The sequence below is a fragment of the Centroberyx affinis genome, unplaced genomic scaffold (genome assembly GCF_046629955.1).
Source record: "Centroberyx affinis isolate AG114_WGS23_722 - 3 ecotype Tasmania unplaced genomic scaffold, CSIRO-AGI_Caff_v1 ptg000138l_1, whole genome shotgun sequence".
NCBI classification, from domain to species: domain Eukaryota; kingdom Metazoa; phylum Chordata; class Actinopteri; order Beryciformes; family Berycidae; genus Centroberyx; species Centroberyx affinis.
In genome coordinates, this window is record NW_027278837.1 from 174,252 (window position 1) to 199,698 (window position 25,447).

At 41.6% G+C, this 25,447-nt stretch overlaps 1 protein-coding gene across 1 annotated transcript in view; it reads left to right on the plus strand.

Annotated features, from left to right (window-relative positions):
• LOC139653891 (testican-1-like) overlaps positions 1 to 25,447 on the plus strand; it is an 87,136-nt gene that overhangs the window by 39,555 nt on the left and 22,134 nt on the right. Inside the window, exons 4-7 of the mRNA XM_071530902.1 lie at positions 5,751 to 5,831; positions 20,740 to 20,854; positions 22,527 to 22,659; positions 24,206 to 24,326. Coding sequence (XP_071387003.1) covers positions 5,751 to 5,831; positions 20,740 to 20,854; positions 22,527 to 22,659; positions 24,206 to 24,326 — 450 coding nt within the window. The remainder of the gene's footprint in view (positions 1 to 5,750; positions 5,832 to 20,739; positions 20,855 to 22,526; positions 22,660 to 24,205; positions 24,327 to 25,447) is intronic.

Consider the following 25,447-nt stretch of genomic DNA (forward strand, 5'->3'; position numbering starts at 1 on the left):
TAGAAATGAATAAACCCTTAAGCCCTTAAATAAGCACACCCACAGACAGAGAGGTGAACTGGCCACAGGTTTACCTCACTGATTATCTGCACCGCTCCTGCCTCTCTCCTTTTTTTTTTTTCCCTGACAAGGAAGGCCTGCTGAGATTCCATCCGTTGTTTTTTTGAACACAACACACAACACATTTACCCCCATTAGCTGCTTCCCGTGCTACCGGGTTTCCTTTCCCACATCTGAGGGGCTGTCAATGGATTCATCCCAAACAAAACAATGTTATTATGGCTGCCTGCGTGTCAGATGAAAAGCTCCAGTTTTATCTGGTTGACACCTTGAGTATCTCTGGAAATGCTGCATTGCACAAAACCTTTCAAAAGTTAAAATGCTGTAGTTGTCTCTGGTGTGTGTGTGTGTGTGTGTGTGTGTGTGTGTGTGTGTGTGTGTGTGTGTGTGTGTGTGTGTGTGTGTGTGTGTGTGCAGTTTTTTGTTGTATGTGGTGCATCTGCTACATATCATTGTGTTTCCATGGTGATGGTCCACTGGCCTGCGAGTTTGTTTTGTCAATTAGCCGAGGTTGCCTCTAGCAACCACGGCTGGTTAACCTGTTTGGCTCATGGATCTATGATGTTTAATGACCTGGTGTGCGTGTGTGTGTGTGTGTGTGTGTGTGTTTTGACAGCCTGTGAACGAATGCAGTACTACACACAAGTTTGGCTGGATGGGACGAAGCAGCAGAGAGAGTGAGAGGAAGGGAGATAGGGGAGTAGAAAGAGAGAGAGAGAGAGGTGGAGGAGATGAAGACAGGGATTGTGGAGGGAAGGTCAAATGAAAGGGGGGGTGGGGGTGGAAAAGATAGAGTGGATGAGAAAAGTGTCAACTGAGAGCCAGTAACAGTCAGAATGAAAAATGGAGAAGCGAGAAAAGAGGATGGCAGCAATACAGCAGGAGATGGAAGGACAGCTTCCCTGCCCTGTGGGTGGCTTAAGCTGACATCTGCTGGGCTCAGATCAGATCTTACTGGGTTGCACTATGACAAGAACTGACACCACACTCCAAGACCTTGACCTTGGATCAATGATCATATAATAATAAAGTTGTAGCTTTTGTGTGAGAAACTGCTTTCAGATCAGGTCTTAAAGATTTAGAGCTAGCACTCTGGATTTATCTTAAACACTGATCACAAAAGTCCCATTTTTTATTTATTTTGAGTATCTGGACCAAATACTGTCCAAATGTTTCGATTTTTGTGCAACCTTATATGACGTATTTCACAACAAACCATTTTAGCATGATAGCATCATTTTCACTCTACTGTCAAAAACTGGGACCATTAGAATGAATTGCTTAAAGTCCCAACTGGACTATAGGTGGCACACACTCACACAAGGATCACACATACCCTTGCTCATTTCAAATGCCTGTTGGGCTTGTGTAGACACACACACAAACAAACGTATACACAAACACATAAGTGGTTGCCCTTGCTCTCTGCCCCACTTGTGACTGAGTGCAACAATCTACATTTGGAGCAGCTGCCTTGTAGCCATTAAAATGTCACCGTGTCCTGACATTTATATCGTTTCCCATTTACAGGAAGGAGGCAAAACGGACCCGATCTCAAACAATCTCACACACTCGTGCAAGGAGACAAACACAAAGCCGCATACACATACAATCACAAAAAAACTGCGGTGTCATATATCCTGTATCCATGGTGTCCATGGCCAGGCCGTGCCTCCTCCTGTCCAGCTAGTATCCACAGCTCCTGATTGGATTCCAGTGTCCAGCTAATGATAAAATCCTCCATGTCTGCTCCACCTTTTCCCAGAGTCAAAGTCTGATTAATTAATTTATTTTTAATGTATTTATTTGTTCCAGATTTTCTGGACCTGCTTTATTTTCTGCTCTGCCCCATCCGTAATGGTTGGGACCGTTGCCCTGAAATGGCCTCTGAGTCTAAGCAGAGAGACACGAGAGGAAGAGTCCTTGGCAGCAGATAACTTGTCTTGTCAACAAGGCTGATGTTAGAATCAGTATTCTGGACGTGTGATTTCATTCTGCGCTCTTGTATATGGGCATGTCCAATAGATTTATAAGATTGTGATTTGTTATGCATTATCTGGTGAAGGGAGTCAAACGGAAGATTACAAATAGCAGGCAGTGCGTCATTATCACAAGCAGTCCAGAGGAGTCAAACTGTTAAAAAGAAAAATCCAGCACACTTTAGCAACACTTTAACACTGTTAAAAAAAATAGCTATTGGCGATGCACTACTGGGTCCATTTTGTTGTTTGGTGGTGTATTTTTCTTACTCATGTGGATAATTGGCCACATGTAAATGGCACAACATCACATTGAGGAATTTCCAGTGCAGCTACAATGGAATTTAATAGGAGAAAAAAATCCTCAGAATCAATGAGCTGAGAGCTTCTTTCTAGACTCACTATTTTGCACCAATGTTCAACAATCATACTGGGACAAAATCCATTGTAGAAGTGAAAGACTAGCTTCTCCACCGACAGTAGCCTCAATAATCCATCCTGCAACACATCTGCATAAGGGCCGTGACTCTCACTTTTCCTCCACTGGCAACAACAGCTAGCAGTACCACTATTGCTCTCACCCCATAAAAACCTGTGTGAAGTTAGCTTGATATTGGATATTCAGTGGCTATTGTTTCCCCCCATTCAATAACTTGTAAAGCAAACAAGGAAAACACATTGATGAATAGATTTGTGATTACTGCAAGAGGAAGAACAATTTGCAACCAATGGTTTCAACATTTGAGAAAAATATTTTTCTACTGAATGAATACATTCACATTTCAGTAGCTTGTTTTCCACATTAACTGAAGGTTGCATAAGAAAAATACCCTCTCAAATATTGAAAACAGTGGTTGTAAAGTATTCTTCCTCTTTTAGTAATCTCAAATATAGTCATGAATGTGTTTTTGCTTGTTTGTTCTACAAGTTGTTGAAGGTGGAAAACTGAATACTCAATATCAAGCTAACTTTACTCCAGTCACATACACACATACTGCAGTCACAGCTGAATGCAACAAGTCATGTTGAGGGAAAGTGGGTTCAACAAAATGGTCACAAAATAACTCCTGGAATGCATTGCAAACATCATGGACTGATGATATACTGTACTGTATATCAGTGTAAGAGTATCCGAGGGATGAATTTTCCTTTAAGCTACAGTGTCTGGTTGGTTAATGACCTCATCACATTGCCCAGTCGGAGTACATTCTCACTTTGAGGTTGCTATCACTGCCAGCTGAAACAGAGAGACAGGATCAATGCCTGATGTATTCTGAAGTCCATCCAGGATTGCCAGATTGGTATTAGTTGGCACTGGTTGCCACATCCAGGCATCAGTTACAGTCTCTATATATGCACTGACGAGCAACATTTTACATTAGTTATTAATTGATACATTAGTGTATCAATCCACTCAGACAGAAATATCTGCCTCTTTTGGCTCAAGATATTCTCCATTTCTCAGTCACCCTCCACCCCTCCATTCATCCCTACTCTACCCCCAGTTCCTCCATCCCTCATTTTAGTGCTCTCTCTCTGTCATAATATTTGATCTTCTCCTGAAGGATCGAAGAGAGAGACAGAGAGAATAAGAGAAAGAAACAAAGAACATAGCAAACAAGATCGGGCACCTCAAGTCTGTATCAGAGCCTGTAAAATGTAGCGGGTGTCAGAGCAAGAACAAATGTGTCTCATTTTATTGTAATGTGCCGACGGTTTGTAGCTTGCTCTCCGGGCGTTCTCTATGCATTGTTTACTGCTGTGATTTTAATGGCTTGTTGGCCACATCATAAAATGTGACTCAATATCAACACCCGTGACCTCGAGCTCAGCTCTTATCTCCCTGCTTCAAAGAGGCGAGCGCTTGCAGTGGTGTATCACTATCACACAAATGGAGCGAGAGAGAGAGAGAGACACACACACTCTCACACCACACAAACACACTTAATATGAACCCGCATCACATTACCCGGTCACACACAATAATCAGTGTTGTGGAGCCTGCTGACACACACACACACACATACACACACAACCACCAAGGGCATTGTTAATTTAGCAAACAGACCACTCATGTAAGATAAAGTCAACTAAATCCTATTCAAATCGAAAGGATGGCAAGCAATGAATGGGGAGGTAACAGAGAGATGGGGAGAGGCGGGTAATATAGCAAATGCAACAGAAAGTATAGTGAATCTCCAGCTAGAATTGATTTTTACTGCCCTGCACTCCTAATTTACAAGGCAGAACCAAAGTCAACAACAAACACAAGCTCAGACCAAAATGAAGCTGTGAATCGATGGAGCTCCGACTCTGCGATGTGTGAGCGGTGCTGAACCGGCTGTTTTAGTTGAGGTAAACAAAGCATACACTCCAGATAAAATAGAGGCAGAAATGTGCGTGTGTGTGTGTGCATGTATGTGTGTGCGTGCATGCGTGTGCGTGTCAGATCCTGATGCTTCTGCTCTCCAGGCAACAGAAGTGGATCACAGTAAATCAAGATAAAAAAATAAAAAAAACATCTGAGGAAATGAGTAAAGAGTGTTTGGTAAAGATCACAGCAGTCTTCAGGCTAAATGCCAGGATGTCAAAGTGACACTTGGGGGAAGAGATGAGAGAGAAAGAGAGAGAGAGAGACAGGGAGATGGAGGCAATAGAAAAAACATAAAAGGCCTACAGAGAAGGAAGCCTTAGACAGGACAAGATAACTCTGAGATAAAGACATTCTCTGATGAGAAAATACAAGGAATTGTTGGAGGGAAAGAATTGAAAGAGGGGGTGAATAGTGAAAAGAATAGAGGGAAGTCAGGGAAACAGGAACAGGAAGGGCAAAGCTTGATTTACACAAGTAAACACGATGCACGAATGATGCAGGCACCCCTTGAGCCAATCAGTGACAAGTAAACAAATTTTGTAGCGCCCCCTTAGGCCAATCAGTGCAAAATTTAAATGGCACAATGGAGCAATGAGATAAATCATTCCTCAAAGTTTTGTCAAGATCTGATCAGCGGCATCAGAGATATTGTGCCGGACAGACGGACGGACCGGGGCCGATCTATAGTCCCTCCACTGATTTCATTGTGGGGAAAAAAAAAAAAACATTGGTCACAGTGGCCTCACACCCAGCAGTGACCCTGCCAAACCTCTGCAAGACCCCACTCCTTTACCTCTACCACTCTAATCAGTTTTCTGTCTATCTTTACCCAGTCCTTCAGGGGAGCGTGCAGAATTAAGAATAAGCGGGACCTGTCAGTGCCTGGTAAAAAAAATCCTTGTTGGCCAATGAATAAATGAGGTGTATGAATAAGTAATCTGAGGTTGTTAATTCCACTGCTCACAGCAAAGTGTGTGTTCCTCCTGTGTAAAGATGTGTTAGCAATGTGGTTTACTTACTTTTCAAAGGATTCACCTTTTCCCACTGGTTTGTGTTTTCTATACATCTTTTGGTACTAATGCTGCAATAATGGTTCTTTTCAAAGTCTTAAAAGTTTTAAAGAATTAAGTGTCAAAGGGTCTAGGCTATATAGTGCATTTAAACAGATTAAATTGTGTAAATTAAATTGTGTGTGTGTGTGTGTGTCCTGGATTAGCCTTGTTTGGTTTGGTGAATTGGCATGTATATTTACCTCTAAGTAGCTGACAGACTGGCAAACTGGTTAGCTTAACTTATTGTGGTTCTAACCTGCTGGTTTTGTTGGTTGTGTTCTCCAGAGACAGAAGTCCGGCCCGGCAGACATGGAGAGCCAGGCAGCAAAGCCCACACTGACCCAGACAAGAGGACAGTACAGGATGGTGAGTGTCACTAGTAGCATTACATCACAGAAGCATTATTACAGTTGCGGCTTGTGACCTCAGCTCTAAGATTCTCTTTGTCTCATTAACTTAGAATGGAACTAGGATGACCTGCTGCTGTGGGGAAAACAGACTGTATGCTAATGAGCCCATGAACATTTACATCTTGAACATCTTCTATTATTGATTTCTTGGCATAAAAATCCTAGTTGCCTTATTGACTTTTAATAGAACTAGATAAACTTACTGCTGGTCTGCTATTGTTGAAAACTGCAGTCTGATGGTAGCGCAAGAAACTTGACATTACGGCAGCCCGAGGTTTATGAGTACCAAATGATTTAGTGAAGATTGTTTATGTTTCAGAAAAACGTCATATTTTCCCTTTACTTCTTAATCCAAGAGTGTGTGAGCATATGGAGGGAACTCAAATTGTTCGGAACTGCCACTGTCTCAGTTACAGTTCCCATTAAGAAGTGATAGCTATCGACATGTGAGTGTAATACAACAGCATTTAGTACAATTATCACTCCACCATGTCTCAGCTAGTGTGGAGAGATGTCAGTATGGAGGAGAGAGATAACCAAGCCCACAGCCTGTCATCGGAGTCAGATAAAGCATGGCTAATTCACACAGGAGGATCAAAGCTAGCCCCTCAGTAATATGGAGCTTTAGCCAGCTAGCTTCAATACTAACATCATGGTCTGTTAGTGGATGCTAACATGAAAGCTGTAATATGGGATTTAGCAGCAGTTAACGTGTGGGCAGTAATACGCTGGTTTAAAGATCGACCTCCTCAAAACAGAGTATTTATAGTAACATGAGATTACAAAGGCTAACATGGCTTCAGTTCAGGCTTTTGGGCTTGTAGTTTAGCAGAGGCTAATAAACTAATCTAGACATAATGGACTGAAATCCTTTGTAGATTTTGGTTGTTAGAGATCATCAAATGTAATATCAATTGTATTTTATTGGTTTATGTTTGGTCAGTCCTCTTGGGAGAGATTTTAGGCAGTTTGAAAATAGATTACATCTTTAGTTTAGTTGTGAGTGTCATGTCACCTTCCATGAGAAGATGCTATTGAAATGAATGCTGCTTACCACTCAATTTACCTGCAGGCCATGTGTTTGCGTGTGTGTGTGTGTGTGTCCTGGATTAGCCTTGTTTGGTTTGGTGAATTGACATGTATCTTAACCTCTAAGTAGCTGACAGACTGGCAAACTGGATAGCAGACTAACATGCTAGACTGCAGTATCAGACTGTATATTTGAGTCACAGAGAAAAAGCCTACGGAGAGATGGCCTCCAAGGCAGACTACTCTAAAGCATGTATAAGAGACAGAGATACAAAGAGAGTCAGACTGAATAAATGACTCTGTGCTCTGTGTATATCTGAGTTAGGCAGTCCTGAGAGAGACTGTTCAATATTTTATAAGTCTACCAGCTCCAATCTAGACTCTCTGCTCTGCTCACTGGCTATAATTGGTCAGTCATTACAGGTGAACTCTGGCCTCCTAGGTCACTGACGCCAGCACCATAAGGAGTACTGCAGCATGGCCAACATTACCATATTTAACCTCAGCAAAAAAGATTACACAGGGCGAGCGAGATATGGAGGAAAGGGAGAGACAGAAAACTGAGGAGGGAGAAAGGAGAGCAAGTGAGGAAAGTGAGGCAAGGAAAGAAAAGTGAAGAGAAATAGGGAAAGCAGCAAGAAAGTCAAACAGGAATGTGCATAAACTGCAGGAAAATAATGAAAGACAAAAAACTGAGGAAAATAAAAGGCTGATAAATGAGATGGAAGAAAAAGTTGAAATACCGCTGAAGGAAAAGGAAACAGACTATGATTTCTGAGAAACAGAGAGAGACTTTCAGTCAGTTGTCAATCTGCAGTGATGTGGGAGTTCAGTACAGTCCCATAGCCCTGGACTGTCTCTGGAGGAGGTCTACAGCCTGGAGCCAGAATGGCCTCCCAGTCGCGCTGCTGTGCCTTAATTAACACAGGGCTGAATGGAAGCTGGGTGCCTAGCTGTGTCAAACTCCAGTAGGGAAAAGGACATTACAGAGTCTGTGCCAAATAATCTGTCTGTTGACTCACAGGCACGACGTCCGTCTGCTGCTTATTAGCATTATGCTATCCCAGGATGCACTGCAGACTATACATGCTGGGGCTGGTCCGCTGAGAGAAAGACACAGACAGAGAGATGTTTACCGCAGGTCGGCATGGAGAGGCAGAGAGTTAATGAGAAGTTATTGCCTGTAGAGTCACCCTCACATCCTGCTTGGATGGATAATAGACTTGCATGTAAGGCATACAGTATACTAGTTATAATACCTCCATGAAAATAAACTAATAACCTAGATCGGATGCACATGGCGTCCTATGTGCATCCGAGTGCATGATCTAGGTTATTAGTTTATTATTTATTAGTTTGTAGCGTTTGGATTTTTACCTCCCATTCATTTGAATGAGCCTGAAAACTTACATTTAACATGTTTGAGAACAGATTCAACAACATATTCCACTTTTAAGACCTGGGTCCGTCCTCATTTTGCATTTTTATTCTTGGTTTACACTAAAAAAATAAAAATAGATCCGGTCTTAGGAATTATCTATCCTAAATAGTATCCCTCCGCTATGTTCTCTTCTATCAATAAAAATGCTATTTGGTAACAGTCAATTGATCTGTTGAATCTGTTGTTGAATCTGTTCATGAACGTGTTAAATGTAAGTTTTCAGGCTATTTTTGTGGCCTCATTCAAATGAATGTAAGAATCTGAACGCTACAAACTCGTCCAGCATCCAATCTTGATCAGTAGTTTGTTTTTCATGGCGGTCAAGTGCTGAATAACCCCCATGTTGAAACTAACTGGAATATTGCTTCAAATGTTGGCAGAGTTCCAAAGACAATTATCTCTGACACTGAAGGTGAGGCACCAGGCCAAATGCAACAAAGCAGACCGCTCTTATCTGCCTCTGTCTGTGCAGGTGAGAGAGTGATCCCAGTTTAAATAACTCAGGTAACCAGACAGTGAGCAGGGTTTTTTCTGTATTGTAAAATCTTGGGCGGGCTGCCTAACCGTAATTTTGAGCCGCCTCAGGAAAATGTTGAAAATTTAATTTGAATTGACTCGAAAATTGCATTTAAATAAAAGCCTATTTAAGAGAGTTGCAAGAGTGGATTGTGATGTGATTAAGCCTTCCACCCACAGAGGGTGCATGACGTTCTATCAGTAATGACAGGAGAGGAAGCCGGGTGCAGCAACAGGTGGCAGGTGGAGCGAGCCAAAGTGAACCACTTCTTTAAACCTTTGAAAATGAAGTGAAAAACGGCAAAAAGCCATGGTAATGTTGCAAGTGTGCAATTTGTTTGTAGAGTGACAGACAGACAGACAGGGATCTTCATCATTGCATAATGACATTTGATTCAATCTAAAAAAAAAAAAATTATTAATCATAACAATTTACAAATTGAGCTTATCCTGTCATAACAAAAGGAATCATACTATAAAGCAAGGAATCTCCATCTGTATGTGTGTCCTTCGCATATCTCAAGAACCATTCATCTGATCTACTTGCGGATGTATTGCTGGGGATCCAAGGACGTGCAGTGTTGGATTGGACACGCGACACGTTCAATATTAATAAACTTTGAATAAACAAGCGAACAGTGCTCTGTGCAGCAGCGGGGCTCAAAGCAAGCGACTGATAGCCTACGCCTATTCTGTGTTGTTTTTTTTGTGAACGGGCACTGCACTAGTACTTGAAATTGTGAAGGCAATGCCAATCATCTTTCATGGAGTCAAAGTGCGAGATCCCAGACACTTACAAAGATCCCTGTTGGAAAGTAAGTGATGAATTAATACTGACCATCTGATGGACCTGTCCCAGTCCTCTTAGCCTTGGAAATATGAATAAAATTGGATTTAAAAGTTTAAAGAATCAAATGGGAGAGTGTTATGTTAGTCCATGCCAAAATGTCTATAAACTAAGCCTCTTTTTAGCCAGGAAAACCCTGATGAGCAGTCTCTAACACATACCATCAGTCATTTGTATTCTTTCATTGAAATTTTCAGTGCCATTGAATTAAAGGTCAAACTAACACCAAGTCCTTGTCTGTCAGCAGCTAACGGCTAGTTGTTTCTCTCAGAAGTCAATGTGTTTTCTCTCAGGGATTTCGATAGCAGGCATCAAAGCTGCCTCTGTAATAGGAAAAATATAACCTTCCTGCCTGCATGCATGCATGAGGACACACACATACACAAACACACACAAAGGTAACCCTGCCTCAGGCATCAGTCTTTAGCTCACACACTGGTCACAGAGCCACAGGTTCAACCCCTGTCTTCTTCTTCAATCTTTAAAATGGTCAAATCAGGCAGTAAATCTCCAGACCCCTGACAGGCTCCTGCTTTATTGAACAGCCCCTGCAGAGCTTTCTGTGTAAACAATATCAGCCATGTCTCTGAAACCTCCTGGATTTTGCCCTGATAAATACAAGGTGTGTCTCAAGCGCCTGATTGGTTGCTGAGGAAGTGCAGTGTCCTTTCCTCTGTCCTTTTTTTGTTTTTTCTTCTGTGAAGCGATTCTGCCTTAAAAACAAAAGTGTAAATTTTATCACACTTTCTGCAAAAATAATAATTAAGTAATGTTTGAATAAATATAGTGCGAAAAGGACTTTTTTGGGTGATTTATTTTTTTCTTTCATTCACCATAGAATCCCCCTTACATTATATTCACTTAGGTACTTTATAGGCCTATTAAAAATTAGCATTGTCTTTTATTTGATTGGGGATTGTCACACATTTTTCAGTGCCTATTTTGATCAAATGAAACACTTGCTGTTGCTATGTTGTTTTATAATGGACCAATATTGGGTAGCATGGATGTTAATTGAGTGGTACTCTGATTGGTATTCATATTAGCCAGTCTACTTAATAAGGTAGTACTGATGTTGGTTCAGAAAAATTGGTATTGGTGCACCTCTAGTCGGAAGTGTCATATTAAATTTTATGTTAATGGTAATAACGTGTATCTTTAAATTCCTTGAACTTAAAAGCTTAAAGGAATTGTTGTAGGAACCCTTGTCCTACAATGAATGTAAATTACTACCCTAACGTTTTTCAAATGAAGCCTGCTCACCTCCAGCTCTCACTGGAAAGTACATTCCATTTTGTTCCCTAGCCACTTTACCCATATTCTCGTTTGTTTTCTAGCGCATATTAATGCACATTGGATTGTGTGAGTTCCTGTGAGACTACAGGTCCCGACATGAGTGTCGTGTTTGGACTCAGCAGGACAATATCAGTTATATCGTTAAGTGTGTGAGCATACAGTATATTCAACAAAAAATCGGTGAAATCCATTATGTGTGTGATGTAATGCGTTTTCAAAATCATTTTGGATTTGAAGTTGTCTAGTGTGTCTCCAGGCTTGCTGGCAACTATTTCACTCTCTCTGTCCATGACTGTCCAAACAGGACAGTAGTCAGCTGGCAGCTGATGCTGTGTGTGTGTGTGTGTGTGTGTGTGTGTGTGTGTGTGTGTTTGTGTTTGTGTGTGTGTGGGTGCATGCGTGCCACACCAATGGCCAATCCCTCAGATCAAATCAAGGGTCAACAAGGCCTGTTTTGTTTAAGGAAGGTTAAGTCTTTCAATGTTGATAAGACCCTCATGGAAATATTTTCTCATATCGAGCCAGTTTTGTTTTTCTATGATATGTTGGTTTGCTAACCTGAGGGGCGAATTCACAAAGAATGGATTGCGGCTGCTAATAGCACCATGAATTGCGTATCATTTGCAACCGCTGTTTGCTCCGTCTCAAGGGCCGATTCACAAAAGATATTGCGCTAATGATATGCCAGCGCAAACACGCCCATAATGTGTTGTAACTGAGTACAATTTGTTTTGCGTCTGATTGCAATTATCAATGTGGCAAAATATAAATGTTGCCTTTGCGCCAAGAACACAGTAGGCAGGACAATGGCAGAGAGAAAGAGAAAAATGAATTTTTTAGACCGCGAGCTGCAAGTCCTGACGGATGAGGTGCAGAGGCATTCCTCAAAACTTACGTTTGGGGAATTGACACAGGCGAGTGTCTGTTACAGGACTGTGAAGGTATGTTTATTATTATTATTATTATTATTATTATTATTGTTATTAGAGGGAAGTAGTAATAACTATAGTGCAATTATAGTGTTATAGTATATAACTATAGTGCAATATAAAGGGAAGAAATAATTAGTTTATTCGTTTATATAATAACCTTATTTTTTATTCATTTTTTTCTCATGTATTTTCAAAAATGGCATGTAGGGAAGCTTTATTCATTTATTTTTCATGACACAATTGCATCCTGTCACCGCATCCTTTGTCATTGCAGCTCACTGCATCCCAAAATAAATGAGTTTGAGCTGAGCTGTCCATGGTGCTGAATCTTTAGGCCAAAATAAGGCCCACTGTGCTGACGAGTGAGATAAGTGAAAATATTTTCAGAGTGAGAAATTGAGTTGCATTGATTGTTTGGTTGTACTGATTTATTTGCTTTTGTTTGTGAAGCAATCTGTGTTAAAGTTATATAGTAGTAATAATAATAATAATGTCAAAATATTATTTACAGACTGTATTTACAGACATTTTTATTTTTTAGGTCACACAAAGGTGGAATTGTTGCAGAGACATTTGCAAGGTCAATTCAATTCAATTCTCAGTTAAATCAACAAGTGATATTCTCCTTCGAAATATCCACCCACGAGCACGCCTGCATTACGATGCCTACGCCTGCTACAATCACTGCTGCCATGATCACTGGAAAGTCTGGGCGTGACACCCTGACACCCTGAAATGACTGTTGTAGCCAGTACGAAAACAGACACATTGTGAAGTTTGCTGACGATTCTGTTATTATCAGATTACTGGAGGAGGAAGAGACAGGCCATGGTCCAGTTGTTGTTGATTTTGTTGCTTGGTGTGATGCTGCCTTTTTACAGCTTAATGTAACCAAAACCAAGGAGATGTCCATTGATTTTAGACGAAAACACCTGGCTCCTATACATACCACTTTCAAGGGCCAGGTGGTGGAGAGTGTCGAGACATATAAGTATTTGGGAACTGTCATCGACAGCAAACTGTGCTTTGACACAAATACTGATGTCTTATGTAAGAAGGGTCAACAACGCTTGTTTTGCTTTAGGAAACTGAGGGCTTTCAATGTTGACAAGACACTAGTGACCATGTTTTACAAATCTTTTATTGTGTGAAAAGTAAAAACGCTCCTAGCCGGATTGTGAAGCACTGCAGCAAGGTTATAGGAGTCAGTCAGGCTGGTCTGCCCAAATTATTCAAGAGACAAGCCCTGCAGAAAGCCCATGCTATCCTTCTTGATGTTGACCACCCACTACACTCAGAGTTCCAGACTCTCCCCTCAGGTACCCGTTTCAAGATACCGAGGATTAAAACAAACACAAGTACACTCATTTGTTCCAACAGCTATTAGCTTGTTAAATAGATAGGCACTTGCACTTTGCTGTAGTAATACGTTACTGTAATGCACTTTACCCTAGACTACAACCCACTGCGATGTGTGTTTGATTATGTCTTTTTTTTTTTTTTTTTTTTTTACTTTTGTATTGTTCTTTGTGTTGTCTATTGCTGTGTTGCTTTTGGCCTGCGAAACAATTGCCCTCTGGGATCATAATAAAGTTGAACTTGAACTTGAACTTGAACCCCTTATAAATGCGCTTCAATTACCACCAACTCTCTGAAGACGCTAATAATTTCACTGTAACTGCGTGTGGCAATTAGCGCCAATCTTTGTGAATTGGACTGTTTTTGAAATGAGGCTCATTTGCATTGAAAGGGGCCAATTTTGCGCCAAATGTATGCATATTACCTCATTTAAATACGTGCAAATAGCACAGGAGCACCGAGACACTATTTGCATGGCAGCGCAGTTAGCGGTGGATTTCACCCTTTGCGAGTGATTTGTGAATTACAGTTTCTTTTTGTCTTATTTGCACAGGTTTAGCATCAGCAAAAGCCACGCAATCCTTTTGTGAATTCTCCCGTGAGTGTCAAGTAGAAGAATGCCCTGAATGGCAAAGTGGGAAAAGGATTGGAGTCAGGCAGATGTGTTTGCCTGATCTATTTGACAGACGAGTCATGCAGAAAGCTCAGTCCATTCTCTCAGACTGCAATCAGCCTCTGTATGCAGAGTTCCCTGCTCTTCCCTTCCTAGAATGAGAAGCAACCCATACAAACACTCCTTCATCCCCAGTGCCAGGAACTCTGTTATTCATTCACTTTTGACTGCTGCAGTGTTTGAGTGATGTTTGTTATTTATTTTTAATGGTTGTTATGTGCTTGCACTATGTCTATGTGTGTTGGTGTTTGTGATGGATTTTGCTGCAAACCATATTTCCCTCTGGGATTATAATAAAGACTGAACTGAGCAAATCTCAAGGGAGATCCGACTTCCTCCTTTGCCGTGAAGCTTCCTCCCAAAGCCCATTTGGTTTTACTTTCATAATGGTCCTTAAAAAAAGCATTGCTTTTCGCAAAACAACTTTCAAAAAATTCATTCTGTATATTGTAGTTTTACACATTCTCTGTGTAATGTAGGTTGGACATATTGAATATTCACTGTTTGTAAATGGATAGAGAGCCTCCATGAAAACTTAGAGCAAAGTCTCTCTCTCGCTCGCTCGCTCTCTCTCTCTCTCTCTCTCTCTCTCTCTCTCTCTCTCTCTCTCTCCAGACATTTTATTCCCATAAGCCACTGGGGTTTCTTCCCTGACATTCAATCTGAAATGGCCTCTGTTTATCTTCCCTGTTCCTCAGTTACATCCACACTGATATTATTTTGCCATGTTTTCAATAATTAATTTTCTGGATGTCTAATTCCATTCTATCACTCCATCCTCCCAGAGGCTCTCTCTGTGCTTTCATCCCTCCATCATTCCTCTCTGTCATCCCTCGCTCCAGTGCCTCTCGCAGGCCAAACAGTCGCACCCAGAGGAACGCTCACAAAGCAGAGAGAAGGGGATTTTATACCCTCCAAATCTGGTTCTTTCTTTCTCTGCATTCCCCCCAGGTGAAACAGGAGAAACACCTTTTTAATTAGTGTATCAAAGCCTGAAAGTGATGCTCATTTTTCAAATAACAGTCAGAATTTCTCCTGTGGGAACGCTTGTTGAAACGCTCGTTTATTTAATCTTAAACTTGTTTATTTTCTCTTCAAAGGCAATAACTGGGGAGAACAATGAGCAAAGAAGGATGTGATATTGATGAAGACACACACACACGCGTGCACACACACACACACACACACACACACACACACACATACACACATCCTTGTACTTCTATCCTTATGAGGACCTTCCACTTACAACATTCATTCCCTAACGGCAATGTCCTCACTACGAAGGTCTAAAACTCAGACTGGTACTCACAATGCTAGAAGTATACCCACACTCACACACACACACGCACACACATACACACACACACACACATACACATACACACACACACACACATACACACACACTGTAAAAACACCCTGTTGACCCATGTCCAGCTCAGTAGCAATTAATTTGAGGTCACCCTCTTCTCTCTGACAGGGCATGTTGGCGATATGGCCTTTCCTATTGGACTCTGACTTTTTTATTATCCAATAACAGCTCTCCATTCTGGCCTTCATCCAGCATTAGAGGACATGGGAAGAATGTTTCGTCTTCACCTCGCCTTTTACCCATCTTTTTTTCTCTCTCTGAAAGAACATTACTAAAATAAATAAAGAAATAAATACAAAGTGGATGAGTCCAGATTCCGGAGAGGGGAAGGTGTTTCACGCTTAACCTTTCTTGTAATGAAATTTTAAAGCTTGGGCTGTAATGCGTTTCTCTGCCAGGAGCCCAGTTGGAAGTGTTGCAGCAATTAAATGGTAATGGGGATGTTTTTAATGCCTGGATCATTCTGGAATGATCCCTCCCTGAAATGAGGTTTTGTAACACCTTGACTCCATGAAAAACTGATATATTTGTAGTTCAAATTGATGAACTGCATTACAATTCTAGAGCACCGCTGTTACTAATGCTGTTAAAACTGATTCAGTAACTGTATCCATATTCTATCTTTTTCCCAGTGGAAGCAGGGATCAAAACCATGACTTTATATATCATAAGCATGTCCTTTACTGTTTTACTTTATGATTTAATGACTGTCTGCTGATTCTAACTCTGCCAGTGCCTATACGTCTGTGTCAGCTGTTATTTCAAGAAAACCACACGATTGGTGTGTGGGAGTTTGTTGTATACAAATTTCAGTCTTTACAATAAACTCCTACAGTAGCCAGAGGGCTGGAGAGGGGATCTGCATCAGTGGATGTAGTCCGACATACCGTCTGAAATCTGTGACTTTACACTCACAACATACCCTCTGTGTGAATGAAGGCTGTCAGCACATAGTACGGTGAAGTAACCTTAAGATACTATGTATACAAGCAATGTTAGCTCTATAAATCCGTACAGCCACTCCTCATAGCTGAAGTCAATTTGAAGAGTTTCTTTCCGAAAGCCGAATAAGTGACAACCATACAGACAAAATGCCTACTGGAGTGGAAACCAATTATGGAATGTCATTAAAAGTGAGGAAAAATACTTCAAAAATCTACTCTCAAAGACTTTATGTAAGAAAGAAAAGAAAAAAATAACCTTAGCTATTAAAATATTGAGTAATAAAATGTAGGCATTTCAGGTGTCCTTTCCAACGTGTATAATTGGAGTTTTGGAATGAGCCGCTTCATTTCCCATGCTAGGTGAGTATTGTCATCCGTGTTTCTAGCTCTCTTCTGGCTGGCTGTGTTTGCCTTGTGGCTCCCTGAGGGTCTGTGCTGTAGACTGTGCTGTAGAGAGAGTGGAGGTGGATGGAAAGTCAATATATGAACCTACTTCATCCACAGTCAGGGGAATGGACACACAATGTGCAGTGAATAGAAACGGGAAGAGGGGGTTCTCTATTCCGACAGTGCTCTTTATATGAATAATTACACATAATTCTAAGAAAAATGTCAGAAATAGGTAGTGCGCCAACCCCCCATTGGTATCCACTGTAACACCAACATGCTGACTTTATTACCATTCACCTACACACGACTATTTTCTCTCAGTTATGTGAACAAACTGGAAGACAAACAAGGCATTTCTTATATAAAGAAGAGGAGCATTGTTAGAATGATAGATACTCCAAATACAACATAAAATGGCTCAGTGCCAATCTGCAGATGAGGTGTTTATGATTGAATATAGATATTTTGTAGTATGAACTTGGTATTATATTGGTTGATAAATTAAACTCAGTGTCTATCGCAACTGTACTCTTATATTTTGTCAACTATATCAGACCCGGATTTTGTGTGTACTGTACTTCTTCATCTGTTCTACACAACTGTACCATATCACTGTACCATCTGTCTACCAGAACTGTTACTTGTACCATGCCACCGCCCCCGTCTCCCACCCACCCACACACACACACACACACACACACATACTTTCAGCCCATATCCTTTTTCCTCTCTGTTCCTCTCTTATCAGCTAAGTCACTCAAAGCGTTGTTTTTCACAGCCTCACTACCAAGCAGCCTCTGATGAAGAACCACCACATTAATTTCCACACACACACACACCACACACATACACCCACACTTGTTTATTTGGCAACCTCTCCTCTCATTTAACAACAACTGGGAACCTCATTCATTCAGATCCCCTGATAGAGTTGTCATGGTATCTGCCGTGGTTCTGGAAATGTGAGAAACTATTACGAATATTTATTTACGTTATCTACAAAGGAAGATAATAATAATAATAATAATAATTCATAAAGTATACATGCCTTCCATAATGAGATGCGGGATGCTGTCGTGAAGTTGTGAAGTTTTTATTAAATTCTATGTATCTACGTTTTATGAATAATTAAACAGGGAAAAGAATAGAGGTGAATGTGGAGAGAAAGAAACGGGAGATGAGGGAGGAAGAGGGGAATGGAGAGAGCGGTGGTGCAGTGACCCTGTAATAGAATTGATTGGTTAGTTAATCAATCAGTGCTGCTCACTCAAGCCTTCAATGGATAAAACTCTCCTCTTTTCTATACCATCTTCTCCTGTTGTTTCATTCTTCAGTGCCACTCCACTCCTCTCCTCTCCTGACCTCTCCTGTCATCTTCCCCCCTCTCCTCTTCATCACTGTCACTATCTCTTTCTGCTGTCCTCTCTTCTGTAGTTCAGACATCCAGTCATTTCACTTCTCATCCCTTACTTTGCTGATCTTCTTTGGCTCCTCCCAGCTCCTGTGTCTGTATCAGTACATACACTCACTACACTCACTTGTGCATTGGTGTGTCTGATTTTATATTGCTTCTGGCACGCACTCATCTTAAGTTGCCTTTTCCCTCCTTTCCTCTCTCTCCTCCTCCTCTTCCTCCCCCCATCTCTCATTTCCTCACGGTGACAAAGTCATTTTGAAGAGGAGAGAAATCAGATGAGTTTCCTCCAGCGCTGATAGATGGAGTCGAGGCCCGGCCCAAATAAACAGAAGATAGAAACACGCCGCAAAACAGACAGATATCAGGAGGAGGGTTGACATATCACCTCGCCAAGCTTGCATCCTAGAGAAATGTGAGACACATGTGCTTGTTTATGGGTTTTTGCATGTCGGTAGGTGTGTGACCCCCATTTACACACAGATAGACAGGAAATGACTGAGTGTGTTCCTTCCCTGTGAAAGATGTACGCAGCACTGTGAATCTATTCCCTTGAGTCTACCTAAATAAGCTTTGACATCTTTATTGCTTGTGCGTGGGTCTCATTTTCCCTCTGTCACTTCCTGATGTGTTTTTCCATCTTTTTTCTGCAATAGGACTCTACTTTATTTCTAAAGGCCCTGTATGAAGCATAGTACCTTGTGACCAGAAATAGTCTCCCTCTCAATTTGAGTGATGCAAACCTGTGGTGTGTGTATAATAGGTGTGTGTAGACCCTCATGGTGCTTATGGCCAACTATGAGATTATGTGTTTACTCTAGGATCAGACAAATAAACAGATATTACGTGTGTGGCTGACACAACAGTGTGATTTAGCGGTAATAAAGCGGCATGTAAACAGCAGCAGTGTGTGATCAGGTCAGAGACTAGTCGCTGTTCATATCAGACACCAGCTGTGGCTCAAACACAAGCCATTAGGCCCCTAATGGAGACAAGGCCACTCTCGTCTTGTGAAGTTAGCAGCCACATGCTAATGACTTGTACATAGCACAGGGCTTTGATCTGAACACAAGTCTTAATCAGCTTAGGCTTTGAAATCATTTTCAGCGCTTTCACCATGGTGCCGGCATGCGGCCTGTATGTGTGTGTAGTTTAAAGGAAGATGAGCTCGTCCTCTCCTCTTTGTCTTTGATCTCATGTTATTAGCTTGTCTCTTTGTAGTTGTTGTTTAGTCATTATGAAGGACTGTCTTCACGCACATCTGATATGGCCCGTTTGATTGACAGGTCCACCATGACCATCAATCCAGAGCCCACTGCCTGATGTCAGCTTGACCTCTTTCATCCTCACTTCATGCAAACTGAAAGGTCTTCCACCCAGACCCGGCATTAGATGCAAATCAGTGGGCAGGGATTTAATCTTTGTGGGGGGGCCTAATTATTACAACATCAAAACGTTATTTCCAAAGCCTATTTTGACCATAGCTCACTCTGTAACATACAGTACAACCTACTAGCCTTAATTTCGTGTTGATTTCAGTGTCTTTTATTAGCAATATGACCCATCCATACTTTCATATGGATACAAGCAAGTTACAGAACACACCAACATATTGCAGCATCAAATGCAAGTGTGACACAGAAGGACCTATGCCTCAACTTTCACTAAAATAGTCACAATTTGCAGGAGATGTATGAAACATTCACAATAGCGTACAGAATCAGCCTTACCACATAAAGCAATTTCCACCACTAGAATCGCTTTTATCATCTAACTGAGTGCCACAGCGGAGACAAATGAAATGAAACCAGTCTTAACTCGCCCTTACTGCTTGAATCCATCAGAGCGGGAGGCAGCATTTTTCGTCTGAATGAAACACACTTTCACTCATCCTCTCATCACACAAGCTGGGTCAAACGGGCCTTGTTGTTGACGTGGTGACCTTGTATTTTTGACCGTTTATATCATCTGCTTCCACCCTCTATTTTTCTTCTCTCTTTTTTTCTCTGTCTGTCACCTGTAGGTGGGTTTGTGCTGTTAGCATGAAATGACACAGTGCCCAGAGTCAATGAGCTGCTTTGATCTCTGTCACCTTGGACAGCAGCCAGCTGTGCCTCGCTGCCACGGCGATAATGTCACCATGGAGATTGATGTGGAAGATGATAGGGTCGACACTCAGAAATAACAGTCCTCATTAAGATACTTCAGAAAACTTGACATTTACTTTATACATTTTATTATTGCTATTCTATAACTGCTTTGTGAGAATGTACCAGTTGGAAAATTGAAAGTCATCTTCAGTTCAAGATAGAGGCTAAAAGTATAGGTTTGCTACAGTGTGGAGTCCATTCTTCAATAATTCATCAGAAAGTACAGTAGAAATGGACAGGAGAGTAAAGAGACATGGAAACATGACAGACTTGAGCTGGGATCTGACCCCATGCAGTCACAGCATATTGACAGTTTCCAAGGTTTGACCATGGGATCGGCAGAGGTGATTGATATCTCCCAGGTAAACAGATTGATCCATGAGATCAATAGGACTCACCATTAATGCTGATTCTCTGCTTTGGTTTTGTTTGCCATTTCCGTAAACTAATTTTTTTCACAGTCGAGAGATTAAGTTTGTCCCTGCTCTCTCCCTGTAGGTCCAGACTCCACCAAGGACCCCTGTCTGAAGGTCCGCTGCCCTCCTCACAAGGTGTGTGTCAGCCATGACTACCAGACAGCCATCTGCACCAATCACAAGCAACCACCCCACAGGTAAGAACCAATCACATCACTTGTAAACCACAATGTACTGAATAAGAGCAACACCAGGACAAAACAAGAACCGAACATTAAACTTTCTGATTGCATTACATCACAAACCATAGCGCTGTTCATTTACTCAGGAATAACTGAAGGGTATGTCACATACCCTTCAATTTTAATCATGAATATTACTGTACCTGTAACACATAATAATAACCTGTCTCTCCCAAACCTCTCTAATGAATTTTGACACAGTAGGCTCCCAGTCCATTACAGCAAAACCCCAGTGGTCTTATTTGATGTGGGTTCTCCACCTACCCCGACAGAGATGTTGATTGACAGAGTGAGAAGAGAAAGAAATTACGGGAGGGTGGGGCAGAAATGACAGAGGTGTGGCTGCCAATCTGTGCTTGATCCTGTGACTCCGTCCCTCCTCTTCTTCCTCTTAACTCCAATATATCCATGATCTGGAGGAACTGGTCGGATGTCACGGCTACTTCATGTTGGCAAACTGCCCTATAAGTCTGAAAATGAGATGCGTCAGAGTTAATTTGTGTCTAATCCTTCCTCTGAGAGTGCCTCCGAACCTTCTAACACAGACGAGTAGCTTCTTGTGTAGATAATCTGACTCTTGGATTTTTATATATCTAAAATAAACAAGGCTAGTAAGAATAACACTTTTCCACAAGCAGGAGCATTGTAGCTTTTGGTTTTAAAAGACAGACCCAAGTATGTATACGTGGTCAGTCATTTGTAATGGGTTTCTCTGGGTTTGTGAGAGTTTCACAGCAGCATCCCCTGGGCTGCTTTGAGAGCCAAATACACTCTGCTATGACACACGCACACACACACTCCCTCACGCATTCAAGCAGACATGGATATCCTAAGCAGGGAAATCCAACACTTCAGCACACACAGACGTGTTAAGCGCTTTTCTACTCTGCTGGGTTTACAAGCTACAAGGAGGACAAGAAGAAGGGAGGAAGGACAACTTGATAAGAGAGGAGTAGGAGAAGGAGGGTGGATGAAGAAAGAGAGGAAGAGAATGAGACATAGAAAGAGTTTGGGTGTTGGTGTGGAATCTCACCCTGTTCATTTCAGTTATTGATATTCACTTTCCATCATTTGCCGTTGTCACGTTAATTCCTCTCTAAAGGGTTTTTGTTCTATCAGGCGGCTGGCTCTTGTTGCAGCACTGGTTGATGGATCAGTAGGCAGCAGCGTTCTGTGAGAGCACTTAGAGAGGAGACTGCTGGCAGATTTGGATCAGATGTAATTACACTCAATATTGAAAAGGCCTCAGTGGGCCAATCAGGTTTCTCTGAGCTCCTACTGTCCCTAACATGCAGAAAAACGGTACTATACAGAAAATCAGTACACTGATTTTACAAGTCTAGAAAGTTCTTACTTTGTACTAAGTAGTGCTGAAGAACGTTTTGAGAAGCACAACATTTCTCTCTAAATGCTTTTTAGCTGTGACTAGCAAGTACAAGTCACTCTGTTGGTCGGTCTGTCGGTCCCAAGAATTTCAAAAACACCCACTGTGCAGACAGAGCCGCAGGATACAGAGATACAATATGTATACAAAATGGTTGCAGCTTATCACAAATTACATGCTTGTTCAATTTGACTCTGCATTTGTGTGTGTCTCTCTCTCTCTCTCTCTCTCTCTCTCTCTCAGTGTGAAGCCCAGGAAAGTCAGCCTAGGCCACAAACACAGGCTCGAAGCTGGTGCTCATGGGAAATGTAGGCCGTGCTCGGTGCTCCAGCTCAGCCCTGTGTGTGGATCTGATGGTCACACCTACTCCTCCAAGGTGAGAGCTCCCTTCCATTTCTCTCCCTCTCAGTCTCAGTCTCAAACTCTCTTATTCTTCTATTACTTTTTTTAGACTCTCATTCCACCTCTCCTAGTGTGCCATTCCCTTTTATTCTCCTTTTCTCATTTAGCAGTAATTACGTTTGTTTTCAACAATAAAATCTACTGGGACAGAACTTTTAGCAGTTGTAATGTTTGTAATGGCTACGTTTTATGGTTTGTTTTACTTAATAAATAAATGAGATGTTTCTATTCAACAGTGTGTTACTTTGCCTTTGCCTTTCTTGCCTCTGCTCTTTTCCTTCCCTCTTATCCTCTGTTTCCTTTTACCTTACCCTGCATGGATGGATTCCATACAAGGAACTCCATCTCTCTCTTTCTCTGTATCTCTTCCTGCAGTCTCATTCACTCTTTCCGTGTCTCTTTCCCTTCATCAGTCCCCTGCTTCTGCATTCACCCCCCGCCCGCTCCCAAGGTAGTTAGATGGGATGTCAAGGTAGTTAGATGATGGAGAGAGTGGAGGAAAAGAAGCAAGGGTAAAAGGAGGTAGAACGGAGGAAAGTCCCTCTACTCCACCTCTCCTTTCCTCTCCTCTCTTTTTGCACCAAGAAACAAACCGGTGTTAAAACAGTGTTTCATTAAAACCATATTAACCCCCAGAGAGAGAGAGCGACAGACCCAGAGAGATTGTGGGAGCTTCTCAGTGTGCCGACAGCGACTGGGTAGAAGCTGGGGGAGCTCATCTATCTCCTGGGCTTTCTCTCTCTCCGCCTCCCTCCCCACACAGCTAATTCAATATGTGGAGAACAGGACAGAGCGCTGTTCCTTTGTCAACAAATGTCATTAAGCAACATTAGCAGCGCTATCAAAGAGGTGACAGGGAGGAAATGATGGATTTAAATTAGAATGTGGGAAATGAAAGAGGTGTGTGTGTGTGTGTGTGTGTGTGTGTGTGTGTGTGTTTTTTATGCACAGTCATGGTCTCACACTGGCGACACTTGTCCCCAGCCCCTCACAGGCAGAATTTACATAACCCATTTAAGTTTTTATTATTTCTCTTGCAGGGATTTCATGATTGGATTTTTTTCTCAACCAGTCCAAACAATTTCTTACCCTTCACTTATCTGAGAAGAGAGTGATACTCTAAATAGTTAATTTTCTTTTTGTATTGTGTTGGGTTTGTATTTCTCTGAATGATAAAATGTCATTGGGCATCTGTGTGTCTAATGGTGTGTCTACTCTCGCTCCCTAATGGACACATCTGTTCATCATCGAAGACAAATGACGATTCCTGCCTCAGCAAGTCACTCCTTCACCTTGCTCTGTGAAGAATCAATAATATCACCAACCCATAAAAACACCCATTATTTCTAGAGTTACATATCAAACATGTAAAGACTACGCTTCATTATCTGTGTGGTAAGAGTTCCAGGCCTCTACATATGTATAAAGGCGGCTATATCCAAAGATCCTTGTGTGTGTAAGCTGGAGTTAATGTCTACAAATAGATGCCATTACCCATGATTCTTTGTGTATTTTTACAGTGTAAGCTGGAGTTCCAGGGCTGTCTGTCTGGGAAAGTGACCTCAGTGAAATGTGAAGGACCGTGTCCCTGTTTGTCTGGTCAGGAACCCAGCAAACCGCCACACAAGACTGAGAAGACTGGTGAGTAGCCAGCTCTCTGTTTAGATAGATAGACTCATGAGTAGCCTTCTGTTTAAATAGATAGGCTGGTGAGTAGCTTTCTGTTTCAGTAGATAGACTGGTGAGTAGCTTTCTGTTTCAGTAGATAGACTGGTGAGTAGCTTTCTGTTTCAGTAGATAGACTGGTGAGTAGCTAGCTCTCTGACTGCCTGTCCTTGTGGCTTCATCAAGGAGGTTTTGGCTACATACATGGCTGCATCTTTGGAAAGAAGTTGTAGTCAGTCTGTGATATAGTCAGTCGTCTTTGTCTCTCTGTCCACTACTGCATCTGTCTGTCAGCTTGTCAAAGAGTAAATATATCAGCTAGTTATAGCCAATCTGTTAGCCAGTCACTTCTTTCTTTCAGTCCATTTATCCAGATGGATGGATTGATGAATGGATAAAACTTTTACGACAAACTGCCACATTCTTGACTTGCAAAATTATCTTTTAAATTGACAAAACATCATATGTGTAATTCATGGCACAATTCAAACGGGATCAAACAATTATTTGTCTCTCGCCGTTGACTACCGTACATATTTTTTCCAAAATAAGGTCCCATGGGGGACAGAGGAAGGGGAGGGACTTAGGCTCTCTATATTAGTCAGTTAACACAAGAGGTTCTGAAAGGAAGCACAATGTTTTGCAATTTGCCCTGTCCATAGGATTATTAATCAGTGAGCATTCCCTGTGAACTGAATGCTTGTATGATTGAAGGTTGTTGTTGTGCAGAAAACATGCTTTTGGAAACAGTGTGTGTTTGTGTGTGTGTGTGTGTGTGTGTGTGTGTGTGTGTGTGTGGGTGGGTGCGTGTGTGTGTGTGTGTGTGTGTGTATGTGTCAGAGAGAAGGAGAGCTTAATCTGGCATTTGGCATGAACAGCACACATCATTTCCATCTCCGGATCTACATATTTATGTGTAAGGATTAAAGTGTTAGATAGATAACTGGGTGATTGTTTGTTTATCATCCTATATATTTATACAGATTCATTGTGTGTGTGTGTGTGTGTGTGTGTGTGTCTGTGTTGCTGAGTGAAGCAGAAATGATTAAGTTATGAATATGGATGGTGTCCTGATGGGATGTTCCCTAGATTGCAGA